The 15,873-nt window shown below is 45.7% G+C and overlaps 1 protein-coding gene across 1 annotated transcript in view; it reads left to right on the plus strand.

Annotated features, from left to right (window-relative positions):
- DNAH5 (dynein axonemal heavy chain 5) overlaps positions 1–15,873 on the plus strand; it is a 208,789-nt gene that overhangs the window by 112,234 nt on the left and 80,682 nt on the right. Inside the window, exons 44-47 of the mRNA XM_064160720.1 lie at positions 6,286–6,462; positions 7,282–7,486; positions 8,050–8,192; positions 11,517–11,651. Of these exons, the coding sequence (XP_064016790.1) occupies positions 6,286–6,462; positions 7,282–7,486; positions 8,050–8,192; positions 11,517–11,651 (660 nt within the window). The remainder of the gene's footprint in view (positions 1–6,285; positions 6,463–7,281; positions 7,487–8,049; positions 8,193–11,516; positions 11,652–15,873) is intronic.

Consider the following 15,873-nt stretch of genomic DNA (forward strand, 5'->3'; position numbering starts at 1 on the left):
GCTGTTCAAGGCAGGATTGGACATGGCACTTGGTGCCATGGTCTGGCCTTGAGCTCTGAGGTAAAGGGTTGGACTTGATGATCTGTGAGGTCTCTTCCAACCTTGGTGATACTGTGATACTGTGATATAATTGAAGAACAGCTTGGTTGTTAAAAGGTTAACTACCTGGTAGTCCCTGTATTGTGTTTTAAACCTACCTGGCTGGCAACAACACTCCTGGCCTCCTCCAGTGGAAGTGGGAGGAGAAAAAGAGTTGAGGGTTAACATGAAGAAGAGGGAAAACTTCACTCAACAGCTATGGTCTGAGAGAGACTCAGCTTGAAGAAACAAAATGAACTTTATTTAAACAAAATCACCACCAATTCACTAACTGAATCAGAGTAGGACAGTGATAAATACAACTCCATTTTAAATACACCTTTTCTCAACCCCTCTCTTCTTCCTGGGCCCAGCTCTGCTACCTCTTCCCATACAGTGGTGCAACCTTGGGAAATGGATTGCAGTCAGTCCCAGTCTATTCTATGTTGTTTCTGCCATTCCTCACAGTCCTTCCCTGCAGCCTTGTGGTGTCCCTCCCAAAGGAGACAGTCCTCAAAAACTCGTATCTCTTCCACAGGCTGTGGTTCATTTTATCACTGGCTTCTGCTGTTGCCTCTGCTTTTGATGTGCCTTTCTGTGCAATAGGTTAAGGTAGTTGTACATGGTATCACGTTGTTAAAATACTCCAGGTTTGGGTTTTTTGGGTTATCTTCCCTCCTGACCTGTTTGCAGGGGACTTGTGAGACCAGGCTGAAATCAGTACAATACTTTTAATTTGTGTTGGTGGTAGCAACAGTCAAAAGGAAAGCAAAGGCATGGTGGGTTTTGCTTTTGGCTAACACAAATGATGTTCATTTCAGCAGTGAAAAAAACCCTCCAATCTCCCTTTATGTCTCTCACCTCCCTCAAACAAGCAAACTATACATTTCCAATCTAGCTCAGGGGGGACCTAATTGCTGTTTACAACTCCCTGAAGGGAGGCTGTAGCCAGGTGGGGTTGGGCTCTTCTCCCAGGCAAGCAGCAGCAGAACAAGGGGACACAGTCTCAAGTTGTGGCAGGGGAGGTCTAGGCTGGATGTCAGGAGGAAGTTGTTGGCAGAGAGAGTGATTGGCATTGGAATGGGCTGCCCAGGGAGGTGGTGGAGTCACTGTCCCTGGGGGTGTTCAAGAAAAGATTGGCTGAGGCACTTAGTGCCATGGTCTGGTTGACTGCCTAGGGCTGGGTGATAGGTTGGACTGGATGTCTGTTCCAACCTGGTTGATTCTGTGATTCTATGAAATGTTTCTATGATTCATTTGAGTCAATGTAATTTCTTGGGGTTTTCTTTTCTTTGGGTTTACTTCATAAAGTATCTTGATGCCTCAGTGCATCTGCCCTTTCAGTCTTTTTTGTAGTTCAATGCACAACATACTGCAGGAGAACAGGGAACATGTTAATCTCGTACTGCTCACTAGAAGATTTCCTTATTTTTGTAATAGAAGTCTTCTTTCTTTAGTTTCTGATTCTGGATTGTGTAGTATTTGTTGATACTTCAGAAGAACTTTGAAAAATGACCATGACAAAAAAAAATCCAGCAAATAGCTCAGGAAGATGGTGTATGTATTTAGATTTCTCATCCTTACAGTTCATAGAGAACTAATAGCCTGTTTGGACGCAATATTGTGACATAAGCAATCTCCAAAATTAATGAACTACATCTCTTGCAGAGTGGTAATAGGTATTTAACCCATTTAATCCAAAATTAGAGTTGCATAAGATTCTGAAGGTAGAAGTGTAGAATAGAGCCGTGGTCTAGCCTTGAGCTCTGTGGTAAAGGGTTGGACTTGATGATCTGTGAGGTCTCTTCCAACCCTGATGATACTGTGTGATACTGTGATACTGTGACCTTTGGAGATCATGCACCTTGCTCGAAGCAGAGTCAATCAGAATAGGTTGTCCCAGACTATGTCCTGTTGAATTTCAAACTGAAGACTCCAGAAGTGCTATATTTAAATGGAACTTATTTGATTTCAGTTTTTGCCAGATTTGGGGAAGAACCCTGTCTCAGTTCTAGTTTAAATTTCCCAGAGACTCAAATATAGTTAACAGAACCAATAACAGTTTGTAGGATGCCTTTCTCTCTTGCCCCCTTTTTTTCAAAGAAAGAGAATTAGCTGTTGTGATAGTTTGGGTGTTCCCTGCCCCCCCACACTTTAGAAGGTACCCCACTAGACTCAGCCGGCTCTGGGAATATAAATGAAGCTATTTATTTACAGCTGGCACAATATACAAGCAGATAGTTACAGTATATACAGTTATAGACAGACATAGACAAGGGAAAAGGTGATACAGAAACACAACTCCCCTCCCAGAAACCTGAGTGCCCAGGAGGGGCTCTCAACCACCCCTGCACCTTCCCCCTGCCCCTCTCAACCTTACCCCAATCCTAAGGAAGAATGGAGGTTCAGGCAAGAGGTTAAGAAGCAAAGGTGAGTGGCAGGTGAGGTTAGGGAGATGTAGCTCAGTCAAAGCCCAGCCCGAGAGTGAAGACAAAAACGGCGAGAGTGTTATCTAGTGTTTTGCTTTCTTGTTCCCATACATCTCAGTGAGACTGTGAGGGGAGCAGACAGCACCATTGTTTTTCCTTTCACAGCCTATGATCTACTTTTTCTCACCAAAACATTCTACCCTGCTTCAAACTAGCACAGCTATAGAGAGGAAAAGGTAAACAGACCCAAATAAAGTCTCACTTCAATTTGGAAGTTAAAAGAAGACAATTTTAACAATAAATAAAAGGTATTTGAGGTAGGGAAGTTACAAAAGGTATGAGGAGAAGAAAACAAGATACAAAATATGTAAATACAGCCAGATTTGATGACAATGGTTTTGTCTGCATCGTGAGTTATGGCCACACAAAGAGCAGCAGGAAAGAGGATGGTGATGCCAGTGAGCAGGGAGGTAGGGAGGGGGAGAGAGAAACAGGACATTCCTCTGTTTTTGTAGGGATTTAGACAGGCAGTGGGAGTGGGCTAACCACCACACCTGGTAGTGCTCAGACCCACCCCTGGGAGGGATCAGGAAGACCTGGGGATCAGAGTCAAGACCGCTCCCCCAGGAGGGTTCACAAACCTGCAAGTGTTTTTGCTTCTGAGTGTATATTATGGAGGAAATCTATTCATGGGATGTAAATGAGAAGTGTTCTCGGTAACTCCAAAAAGCAGGTTACTACTTTGGGCTAAACACATCAAAATCCTGTTCTATGATCTTGAGAAATAGATAGTATTAATTAGTTTCTGTTTATCCAGCATTACAGATACTGAGATGCACAATGAGGACAGTGCATATACCAGCAGACATCCCACACTGAAATCCCTGTGTAATTGCCAGGGAGACCCTATATCACCACTAGGATATTATGCAGTGTCAATCAAAATAGCATACAGTTGTAAGGAGGGTTTTGAGTCTGGGTTAGGAGTGAATCAGATACTGAAAGGCCACAATAAGGTCACCTGGAGAAGAAGAGGCTCCGAGGTGGCCTTCTTGTGGCCTTCCAGTATCTGATGAGGGCCTCCAAAAAAGCTGGGGAGGGACTTTTTAGGGTATCAGGGAGTGACAGGACTGGGGGGAATGGAGCAAAGCTGGAGGTGGGGAGATTGAGACTGGAGGTGAGGAGGAAGTTGTTGAGCATGAGAGTGGTGAGAGGCTGGAATGGGTTGCCCAGGGAGGTGGTTGAGGCCCCATGGCTGGAGGTGTTTAAGGGCAAACTGGATGAGGCTGTGTGCAGCCTGCTCTAGGGTAGGGTCTCCCTGGGCATGGCAGGGGGGTTGGAACTGGCTGCTCCTTATGGTCCATTCCAACCTTGACTGATTCTATGAATTGTAATGAGGCTGATGTAAAAAGTATTAGTTTATCAAATATATAATTTCCCCAAGCTTATTTACAATTAACACACAGAGATTCTATTATGTGGTTGGTAAAAGTAATTTTTGCAGAATGTATCTATAAAGTCAGATTAAATTGAAATGATTTAGGAAGTGTTTTTAGAAAATGTTTATACCTGGAGAGCTTTGCAGCACAAACTGCCACTTAAAGGTTAAGCAGAAACTTTCACAGACTTGAGTAAAGAGAGTTAGGTTACTTCATTGCTTAAGAGTCTCAATATTTGTGCTCCAAAAGCATAAATGGGGAAAAATAGAGTCACAGCCACGTGGTGGTGGTGTGATGGGGCTTTGCTGCTTGGTCAGTCCAGATTGAGCACATTGTCTGAGAAGGCCCATGGACATGAGACAAGTCTTCTATGGCTCTCAGGAAGTCATCGGAGTGGGCAGCAGCCACCTGGGCACAGCAGGGTCCAGGTTTGCAGGCTGGAGCAGTCCGATCGAGTGCTGTGTACAGCAAGGAGTCAGCCCTGATGTCACAACTCAGATGCTAGGCTGTTGCTAGGTTGTTACGGCTGAGCTCAAGAGGGCAGCTGTATCCCAGCCTGAGGGCAAGCCATTTTCAGTCCCTTGGCTCGGTCGGGCAGGGTCAGGGCTGCTGGTTGTAGGCAAGTCCCCAGTTACGCACGATGCAAAGTGTGGTGGCACAGAGGCAGTAGGGCACACAGCGAGCAGAACAAAAGCAGCAGCAGCAGCAGCACAGCAGCAGTTTGCTGGGGTTTGGAGCATTTTGACCAGCATCTCTGAGCAATAGCAGCAGATAAACCCACCCCTGGGACCAGCCCTGGGTTACTTCTGCAATAAAAGGCAGATGCACAGGCCTGGGATCCTGACCTGTGCTTGTCACAAACAAAGCAAGACGCAAAACAAGGTCAGATGTGGGGTCTGTGGTAGACTGAGAGGTGCCAAAGCTTTTGTCTGCTTTCCCAATTCTTCCACCCGGGAAGAAGAAGCAGGAAGGGGGAGCCAAGGTGGGTATTCAGGCAGGTATTTAGGGCATGGGATGGATATGTGTTCTAGGCATAATTTGGACCTTCCACCACAACAGGACATATGATTTTCTTTCTTTTCAGAGATGTTGTATGCCTTAAGTAGCCACTGTGATTGAAAATATTTCAAAACCATTATGTTTAGACTGTTGAAACCTTTTGCACTCTTGAGACCTTTTGAAAGTGTTGTGTTTTTTTTCCCTTCTGTGTCCTAGTTTAACATCCAGCAGCAATTATACATACTTAATGCCTTTTGGTATCCAAACCCTGCCCAACATGCAAGGAATCTGAGGCCCTCAAAAAGATGATCTGGATGAAGACATGGAGTCAGTCATCAGCAAGTTTGCAGATGACACCAAGCTGGGGGCAGATGTGGCTGGGTTGGAGGGCAGAAGGGCTCTGCAGCGGGACCTTGACTGCCTGGACAGATGGGCAGAGTCCAAGGGGATGGTGTTCAATAGCTCCAAGTGCAGAGTGCTGCACTTTGGCCACAGCAACCCCATGCAGAGATACAGGCTGGGGTTAGAGTGGCTGGAGAGCAGCCAGACAGAGAGGGATCTGGGGATGCTGATTGATACCCACTTGAACATGAGCCAGCAGTGTGCCCAGGTGGCCAAGAGAGCCAGTGGCATCCTGGCCTGCATCAGGAATGGTGTGGTCAGCAGAAGCAGGGAGGTCATTCTGCCCATGTACTCTGCACTGGTTAGACCTCACCTTGAGTGCTGTGTTCAGTTCTGGGCCCCCCAGTTTAGGAGGGACATTGAGATGCTTGAGTGTGTCCAGAGAAGGGCAACGAGGCTGGGGAGAGGCCTTGAGCACAGCCCTACGAGGAGAGGCTGAGGGAGCTGGGATTGGTTATCCTGGAGAAGAGGAGGCTCAGGGGAGACCTCATTGCTGTCTACAACTACCTGAAGGGTGGTTGTGGCCAGGAGGAGGTTGCTCTCTTCTCTCAGGTGGCCAGCACCAGAACAAGAGGACACAGCCTCAGGCTGTGCCAGGGGAGATTTAGGCTGGAGGTGAGGAGAAAGTTCTTCCCTGAGAGAGTCATTGGACACTGGAATGGGCTGCCCGGGGAGGTGGTGGAGTCGCTGTCCCTGGAGCTGTTCAAGGCAGGACTGGACGTGGCACTTGGTGCCATGGTCTGGCCTTGAGCTCTGTGGTAAAGGGTTGGACTTGATGATCTGTGAGGTCTCTTCCAACCTTGGTAATACTGTGGTACTGTGATACTGTGAAGATACCAACTTTCCATGCTCGCCAGACCTTTTGAATCACTAGAGCTGAATTTACTGGGACTTGTGTTGGGGACGAAGTTGATTTCCTCACCCTTGCTTTCCAACAGGGATTTTTGAAAGGATGCTCCTCCCAAGAGGCTGAAATTCTACGGCAGCTCTATTCATCATCATTCCCAGATTTATACTGCCTCAGTGTTCAGTCTCTGCAATGCAAGACCGAGATGTTAGAAGCCTTTGTGATTATGCAGAGCATTAATGTGCTGCAGGGCCTTATCCCACCTAAGGTAAGGTCAGTGAATTTTTTAAGCTATGTACTTAATCTAATGGAGGGCATTTTAAGTCATGAGGTTGTGTGGAGAGGAGAATTTTGACAACTTAAAATACAAAAGATGTTCAGTAATTTAATGTGATGGGGTGGATGTTACCTGCCCTTCCCCCACCTCCACTTTAGAACTTACCCAGACTAGACTCAGCTGGCTCTGGAAATGTGAATGAAGCTATTTATTTACAGCTGGCACAATATACAAGCAGCTATTTACAGTATATACAGTTATAGACAGAAATAGACAAGGGAAAAGGTAATACAGAAACACAACTCCCCTCCCAGAAACCTGAGTCCTCAGGAGGGGCTTCCAACCACCCTTCCACCCCACCCCTCTCAACCTTACCCCAGTCCCAAGGAAGAATGGAGGTTTGGCCAGGGGTTTAGGAAGCAAAGTGGATATATCAGAGAGACAGCAGAGAGGATAGAGAGAAAAATGAAGCTCTGAGCTCCCAGGCAGAAGAAGTGCCTTATTTATGTTTGGATTTTTGTTCTTACAAGAAACGAAGGGTGAGGTTAGAGATGCAGCTCAGCCAGTTCCCCAGCAGGAGTGAGAGTGGTTATCTATGTTTTTATCTCTTGTTCTTATACATCTCAGCAAGCCTATGAGTGAAGTAGACATCACCCTTGTTTTCCTTTCACGGCCTGTGATCTAGTTCTTCTCACCAAAACATTCTAGCTAGGCTCAAACGTGGCCGAAGGCTTTTAACCTGTTGTTCCTCATGATTATCAAATAGAGTTTTCAGGCTACTGAAAATAAAAATCTGAATCAATCCTTCAGGAGCAAGGAGGCGAATTGACTCCAAAACACTTGGAAAGACTGTACATCTTCTCTCTTATGTGGAGTGTGGGAGCATTACTAGAGCTGGAAGACAGATGCAAAATGGAGCACTGGCTTCGAAACCATGCCACAATAAAGCTTGATCTTCCCTCTATCCCAGAAGGCAGTGAGGATACCATGTTTGATTATTATGTGGCATCTGACGGTTAGTAACCCACCTGGACCGTGTGGGGTAAAACTTAAAAATGGCTTTAAAATTGCTTTCTTTTAGATAATTAGTTCAGAAGGGTTTGGGTTTTGGGTTTTTTTTTGGTTGTTTAGCTTACCTTGTTTTGTGTTCCTTAGCAGGTTTTGTTTTATGGCTACACTTCCCCAGTGATGGAGTAAAGCTTTCGCCCTGTTTCCTTTGAGAAATCAAAATGTGAATATATTGCTACAGAAAGCTGCATAGACTTTGTGCTGAGGAACTGTCAAATGAACAAAATGAGATGAGCCTCATAATTTCTGTAGGAGAGAACAGTAGCACTCTTAGTTCCAACCTGAGAGAATCTATGAGAATAAGATTCTGTAATTTTGGTATGAATGAAGGGTTGGACTTGATGATCTATGAGGTCTCTTCCAACCTTGGTGACACTGTGATACTGTGAATGTACAGAGTGGGATTACTCTATGTTAGAGGTACTGACAGATGAGTCAGCTCAATGGGAAATAAAAGAAGCAATGATGCCTTGTATTTCTAAAGTGCTAACTTCATTTCTTTCTCCTTAGGTAACTGGGTACACTGGAATACACGTGTTGAAGAGTATGTATATCCGAGTAGCAGGACTCCAGAGTATGGCTCCATTTTTGTGCCTAATGCTGACAATATGAGGATGGATTTCCTTATTGAAACTATTGCAAAACAGGGCAAGGTGCTTTGTCTGTGTTTTTTCTATAAGTTTTTAGAAGTGACACACTATTGTTGTGGAGGCAGGGAATTAACGTGGCCACGTCAGGAATGGTAAAAATAGCGTTATTTTATTGTCCTGGAACCCTGCCCCTGAAACTATATACAGAAATTAATTTAGTTTATGAACAGATTCAGTTCTCTCAGGGATTTCTTCCAAAAAGGATATAAAAGGTAAATTTAGATATTTAGGAAGTCAGGAAATGGAAAAGGCTAAGCTATAAACACAGCTTTACCCCACTATCAATCAGGCTGAGCAGAAGATTAAGGGAGCCGTGGATATTACAGAGGTGAGATAGGCATTCAGCAGTGATCCCTCATTGGATTCCTCTGCAGGAGCAGCGTTCTGACGTTGCAGGCCATAACCAATAATCGAGATCCACGCTGCAGCAGCCCTTAGGTGAATGACAGAGTCACCAAACTCGGAAATGTCTCAAGCACTTCTTCCCGAGTGGGATGGTTGTGGAACAATGCTGCCTTTACAGCGGCAAGGGAGAGCCAAAACTGCTGGTGTCCCCAGTCTTGGGAGGCAGCCAGGAAGTTGGCTACTGATAGGGTCTGAGAGAGGGCGGTCCATATGCCACCGTCTCTCTCTCAAAGGACCCCAGGCTTGCTACACCTGCAGGTTTACACAAGAGGGTGCAAAAGTGGGGAGAACTGTCCAAAAGTAGGGATGGGTTAAAACCAAGAGCTGTCCAAAAGGTAGAAACTGTCCAAAAGCAGGGACGGTCCAGGCACTCTGGTAAGGCAGAAGCTCTTTCAAGATGGGAACTCTGAAGGCAGAAACCCTTGCTCTATTTATCCTTTCTTCTTGACAAAGTGTCCATTTACTATTTATACAGTGCGTGAGACCCCAGCCAACCACCAACCCAATTCCAGTGCAGGCTTCCGCACGGGTCAGCCCACATGCAGAAAGGCACCCTTTGCTGCCCCTCTTCAAGCCTGCAGGGCAGGGTGGGGGAAGCAGGTTTTTGTGCCTTTCTTCTCCCATTCAAACCCCCAGAGTGAGATGGAGAAGAGAGGAGTTTGGGGTACCCTGGTGTTGCAGAGGGGAAATGAATTGATGCGAGATGATATCTTATAAAAATACATAATTTGTTAATTTTAATATTCTGAACTCTTGCCACCCCCAGCAACTGAATTCTAATATTAATATTTGTTCATTAACACAGTTGTCGAAGACATTCTAGCAATAACACCAAACAGAATTATTATTATCTAGCAAACATTCAAACAGTAAACAGAGAGAGACAATCCCTGCAGTCAATATGCTGCTTGCACACTAAATGGGCTAAAGCTCTTTCTGCTCTATGGCAGCAGGCAGTAGAGAATCACAAAGAGGCATTTAAGCATTTACTCACAGATTATTATTGTTACCCTCGTGGGGGCTAGCCACAGTCCAGACAGTGCCCAAATGCTTTCAGGGGATTCTGTCTTGTTGGACCTTGAGGCTTGAATCTTCCTGGCTTCTGGGGAAAGAATGCAGACACAGGCCACACCTTGAGTACTGTGTCCAGTTCTGGGCCCCTCAATTCAAGAAAGATGTTGAGGTGCTGGAACATGTCCAGAGAAGGGCAACAAAGCTGGTGAGGGGCCTGGAGCACAAATCCTATGAGGAGAGGCTGAGGGAGCTGGGCCTGTTTAGCCTGGAGAAGAGCAGGCTCAGGGGTGATCTTATTACTGTCTACAACTACCTGAAGGGGCATTGTAGCCAGGTGGGGGGTGGCCTCTTCTGCCAGGCAACCAGCAATAGAACAAGGGGACACAGTCTCAAGTTGTGCCAGGGTAGGTATAGGCTGGATATTAGGAAGAAATTCTTCACAGAGAGAGTGATTGGCATTGGAATGGGCTGCCCAGGGAGGTGGTGGAGGCACCATCCCTGGGGGTCTTCAAGAAAAGCCTGGATGAGGCACTTAGTGCCATGGTCTGGTTGATTGGATAGGGCTGGGTGCTAGGTTGGACTGGATGATCTTGGAGGTCTCTTCCAACCTGGTTGATTCTATGATTCTATGACAATCTCTGACCTTGTTCTCCTGGCTTCTTCTGGACGATCTGTGTATATGTCCAGGAGTTCTAGGCAGGACCTCAGGTGCAGAAGGCAGGATGCTGTACGGTCTCAGCACGGTGTCACACTGGTCATACAGGCCAATTGTATGCACACATCCAGGGTCTGTTCCTCGTAACTCGTGGCAGTGGAGTTCGCCAGGCAATAATAAGGCAGCGGGCGTGCAATAGGGTGCACAGCTGCATGGGAGACTGGGCTCCATAGAGAAAGGCAGGCAACACAGGCAAATAGCAGCAAGCAGTGAGACAAATAATGAGAGCCAGCAAGCAAGTACCTTGTTTACCTGTGTACCTCCTATTTATCAGGTGTGGGCTGAGATTAATCGCCCATTGGCCACCAGAATAAACAATCAGCTTGGCAGTTAACCAAAGCATACCATAATAGGCAAGGGCCACAGGCCTGCTCCCCCCTGCCTTGCACCCAGTAGGCCATAAGCTAGGTGCGTGGGCTTACACAACTGCATTACACAACCTAGGCCATGGGCAGGCCAGACTTTATGGTGCCAGGTCTATTGTGTCCATTTGATAGGTAAACAGGTATAAGCCTATTTTGGGCCTATGGGCCCTCCATGATACCTGGGACAACTATATATTGAAAGGGAGGAACTTCATTGTTTTTAGTATAAAATAGTGACTCCAGAAGCTACATTCATGTAAATCTAATCGAACTCTTGAATATTCACTGCTTCCAGACTTGTGTTCCCCTCACCCATTCTTTCTGCAGCCGAAATAACTGTAATTACAACTGAGATTTGGTCACAACTGAGACAAAATGTTAATGTGGCTGTTGGGGAGGGGACAGCACACAGGGTGGCAGCAGAGGGCTGCACTGCTGGTAGGAACTCTGCTCACATAGGCCAGTTACAGAATTTATGTACTTTTAAGTTCTTCACAACTGTGTCATATAAGAAGGATGTGGTGAATAAGAACAACATTTGAAATGTTTCAGATACTCAGACTCTAGGTGGTACCTCCTTTTTTGTGTAAGCAACTCGTTTCTGAGTTACATCATGCTGTTTGACATGACCATTAACTGCAAATAATTTTAACTTGTAAAGCTTGCAGGTCTGAGATGCTACTTTGCTTCTACACATCTCCTGCTGAGAATTCGCTTGACATCACTTTTTGGGTTTTATTTGAGTTCAAAAGCTAAATTGGGTTGCTGAGGCTTTGCCAAAGCATCCAGCTTTTGTGTTTTGCCTTTTTCCATGTTGTCTTTGTCTAGGCTGTCCTACTAATTGGTGAGCAAGGAACTGCAAAGACAGTTATCATCAAAGCTTTTATGTCAAAATATAACCCTGAAAGCCACATGGCTAAGAGTTTCAATTTCTCATCTGCAACTACCCCATTAATTTTCCAGGTATGTTAATCATTCACTTTCTAATACAACAGGATTGGATTCAGAGATGGTTCTGGGAATTTGCTAGGAAGGTATTTTGAAAATTACTGTTTTAATTAAAAATGAATGTCCACAGTTGTGTTTGTTCATTAAGAACTTGATGGCTTGAGAAGAGGAGGCTCAGGGCAGACCTCATTGCTGTCTACAACTACCTGAAGGGACATTGTAGCCAGGTGGGGGTGGCCTCGTCTGCCAGGCAACCAGCAACAGAACAAGGGGACACAGTCTCAAGTTGTGCCAGGAAGGTCTAGGCTGGATGTTAGGAGGAAGTTGTTGTCAGAGAGAGTGATTGGCATTGGAATGGGCTGCCCAGGGAGATGGTGGATTCCCTGTCCCTGGAGGTGTTCAAGCCAAGCCTGTCTGAGGCACTTAGTGCCATGGTCTGGTTGACTGGCTAGGTCTGGGTGCTAGGTTGGACTGGCTGATCTTGGAGGTCTCTTCCAACCCATTTGATTCTATGATTCTATGACTTCTGTCCCCCAGGAAGTCTTTGCAGCTCTTTACTGATCAGCTGCCTCTTGAAACTAGCATGAAACTCACAGGTAGTTGGAGACAGAACAAGGGGGAATGGCCTTAAGCTGAGGCTGGGTAGGTTTAGATTGGACATTAGGAAAAGGTTTTTCATGGAGAGAGTGGTCAAGCACTGGAATGAGCTGCCCAGGGAGGTGGTGGAGCCACCAACCCTGGATGTGCTTAAGAGTCGTTTGGATGTGGTGCTTAGGGATATGTTTTAAGGTGAATCTCGTAGAGTAGGGTTATAGGTTGAACTTGGTGATCCTGAGGGCCTTTTCCAACTTGGATGTCTCTGTGGTTCTGTGACCTGCTCAACTAGGCTGAGTATATTAACACATGATTTAAAAGACTTTTGGCTTTTGTAAAACACATGTTCCCTTCATCTTCTTTAGTAGTTATTGAGCTTTTCTTAACCTATTACAGTACCATGTGTATAATTTGCTTTATCACATGCAATGTTTTTATGCCAAATGTATCAGTTATCAAATGTTTCACTAACTGGATAGAGCTGTCAGTGACTTTATGTGGGTAAAATAAGTGCTACCCACAGCAATCTGTCATGAAAAGTGTGCTGTCTGCAATTTAAATTTGAGTAAATGAAATTGCTTGTTTAAAATGTAATGCATGCAGCACAGCTGCACTAAATAGGATCAAGAACAGTTAAATCCTGAGCAGTACTGTTTGGCCAAATGAATTATATTGAGTTTCTTTAATCTGCTGGCAATATCTGTGGGAAATATTTGTAATGCAATTCATTACACCAAGCCAAAACAGTGTCTGTGCTGCAACTGGAAGTGCTGCCTCTAAGCTTGATGCATCATGTATCTTCTGCCTCTACATAACATACTAGAAACGATCAATACATTTAATATACAGCTGTGTAATCTTGGTCTTATTTTCCTTAGTATTTAATTGATTGGGCTACAGAAACAAAACAGATCACTGATGCATATTTTTTGTGAAATAGATGCCAAGTTTATTGAAGGTAAATTGCTGGTGTTGCACCCCAGAGTAACAATTCGAGCATCAATATGGTTAGATAATTATTCTCCAACATCTCCTTTATTGCAGTGATACAGTGACCTCATTGCTGTCTACAACTACCTGGAGGGAGGTTGTAGCCAGGTGGGGGTCAGTCTCTTCTCCCAGACAACAAGCAGCAGAACAAGGGGACACAGTCTCAAGTTGTGCTGGGGGAAGTATAGGCTGGATGTTAGGAGGAAGTTCTTCACAGAGAGAGTGATTGCCATTGGGCTGCCCAGGGAGGTGGTGGAGTCACCGTCCCTGGAGGTGTTCAAGCAAAGCCTGGCTGAGGCACTTAGTGCCATGGTCAAGTTGATTGGCTAGGGCTGGGTGCTAGGCTAGACTGGCTGAGCTTGAAGGTCTCTCCCAACCTTGTTGATTCTGTGATTCTGTGACATCACAGTATTTGTAAAGACTTCTATGCCAATATGGAAGAGGCATGCATAGCTGGCTTAGTTAAGATTGGTATATGTGGAAGGCACAGATAGGCTTAAGGCTATGTGTGAGGTACAGATAGGTTAAACTTATATAAACAACTTGTAGGGTCAGCCTCCTGTGGCCAGAAGACCCTGCCTCCTCGCAGCTGCATGTGGGGATATGCTTCACTGTCTTAGTTCCTGCCTTCAGGATGGACTCAAGGATGCTCCACAGCACGAGTTGCTCATGTTTATCAATTCATGTCCTCTGTTAGCAAGAAATCCATCCACAGTAAATCATAATTTGTTGATAATTAAGACATCTGAAACAGATGAGCAAGTCAAGTCTTGATAACCATCTAGACCAAAGTATTGTCTGTTATGACACATGTGCTTCTAAAATACTCTGACATTCTGAAATCTTGGTCTAACATACGTTGCTTGTGTAGGAAGACTTGGTGCCATGGACAGTGGCACTGAGTGCACCCTCAGCAAGTTTTCTGACCACACCAAGCTGTGTGGTGCAGCAGCCAGGCTGGAGGGCAGGGATCCATCCAGAGAGACCTGGACAGGCTGCAGAGGTGGGCACAAGCCAACCTCATGAGGTTCAACAAGAGCAAGTGCAAGGTCCTGCATCTGGGTGGAGGCAATGCCAAGCAGAAATGCAGGCTGGGCAGTGAGTGGCTGGAGAGCTGCCCTGAGGAGAGGGACTTGAGGGTGCTGGTGGACAAGAATCTCGACAGGAGCCAGCAGTGTGCACTTGCAGCCCTCAGGGCCAAGCAGAGCCGGGGCTGCATCAGGAGAAGTGTGGCCAGCAGGTGGAGGGAGGTGATTCTCCCCCTCTGCTCTGGTGAGATCCCAGCTGGAGTACTTCATGCAGTTCTAGAACCCCTATGACAAGAGGGATGTGGAGATGCTGGAGTGTGTCCAGAGAAGGGCCAGGAGAATGCTCAGAGGGCTGCAGCAGCTCTGCTGTGAGGACAGACTGAAAGAGTTGGGGCTGTGCAGTCTGGAGAAGAGGAGGCTCCCAGGTGACCTTCTTGTGGCCTTCCAGTATCTGAAGGGAGCCTACAAGAAAAGCTGGGGAGGGACTTTTTAGGCTGTGAGGGAGTGCCAGGACTGGGGGGAATGGAGCAAAGCTGGAGGTGGGGAGGTTCAGGCTGGACGTTAGGAGGAAGTTGTTGAGCATGAGAGTAATGAGAGCCTGGAATGGGTTGCCAAAGGAGGTGTTTGAGGCCAGGCTAGATAAGGCTGTGGCCAGCCTGATACAGGGTAGAGTAGGTTGGAACTAGATGATCCTTGTGGTCCTTTCCAACCCTGACTGATTCTTTGATTTTAGGACTTGCCAGGCTATTGTACTCTGTTCATGAGCTTAGGCACAATGTAAGAATGCAGGTATTTAGTTTTTCACTGAAGAGATGGTTAAGTGAGCTTTCACTTGGCATGGGGAAAACCTGCACCTTAATAGGAAAGGAACAATAGAAAGATGATGGGAAATAAAGTAGTGGCAATTCTGCTTTTAATTATTTGATCAAGTCTATGTACATGAGTTTATCCCAGTATGCTTTTATGATGTACATTGCTGGAAGAGTCTTCCAAAATATCATCCCTTTCAGACTAGACTGATTATTAGTTTCATCTTTTCTCACTAGTACCCAACATTGGAATTGTCTGCCCAGGGCAGTGATGGGGTCACTGTCCCTGCAAGTGATTAAGCAGCTTGTGGCCTTGGTGCTTAAGGACATGATATAGTATTGACTCTTCAGTACTGGGTCAAGGCTTGGCCTGGAAGATCTTTGAGGTCTCTTCCAACTGGATGCATTACAGTATCACAGTATCATCAGGGTTGGAAGAGACCTCACAGATCATCAAGTCCAACCCTTTACCACAGAGCTCAAGGCTAGACCATGGCACCAAGTGCCACGTCTAGTAATAATTTTATTAATACATTTAAAAAGAAAAGTTTGAAATGATTTTAGTATTTTTTTTAATTAGGCATGATATTTGTTAACTCTGATACCAACCTAATGCTTCATAGCATGGGATTTGGGGCATTTTAGTTGCATTAATACGACTGCATCAGGAATGGTGTGGTCAGCAGGAGCAGGGAGGTCATTCTGCCCCTGTACTCTGCACTGCTTAGACCACACCTTGAGTCCTGTGTTCAGTTCTGGGCCCCCCAGTTTAGGAGGGACATTGAGATGCTTGAGCGTGTCCGGAGAAGGGCAATG

This window comes from Pogoniulus pusillus, chromosome 21 (assembly GCF_015220805.1).
Source record: "Pogoniulus pusillus isolate bPogPus1 chromosome 21, bPogPus1.pri, whole genome shotgun sequence".
NCBI lineage: Eukaryota > Metazoa > Chordata > Aves > Piciformes > Lybiidae > Pogoniulus > Pogoniulus pusillus.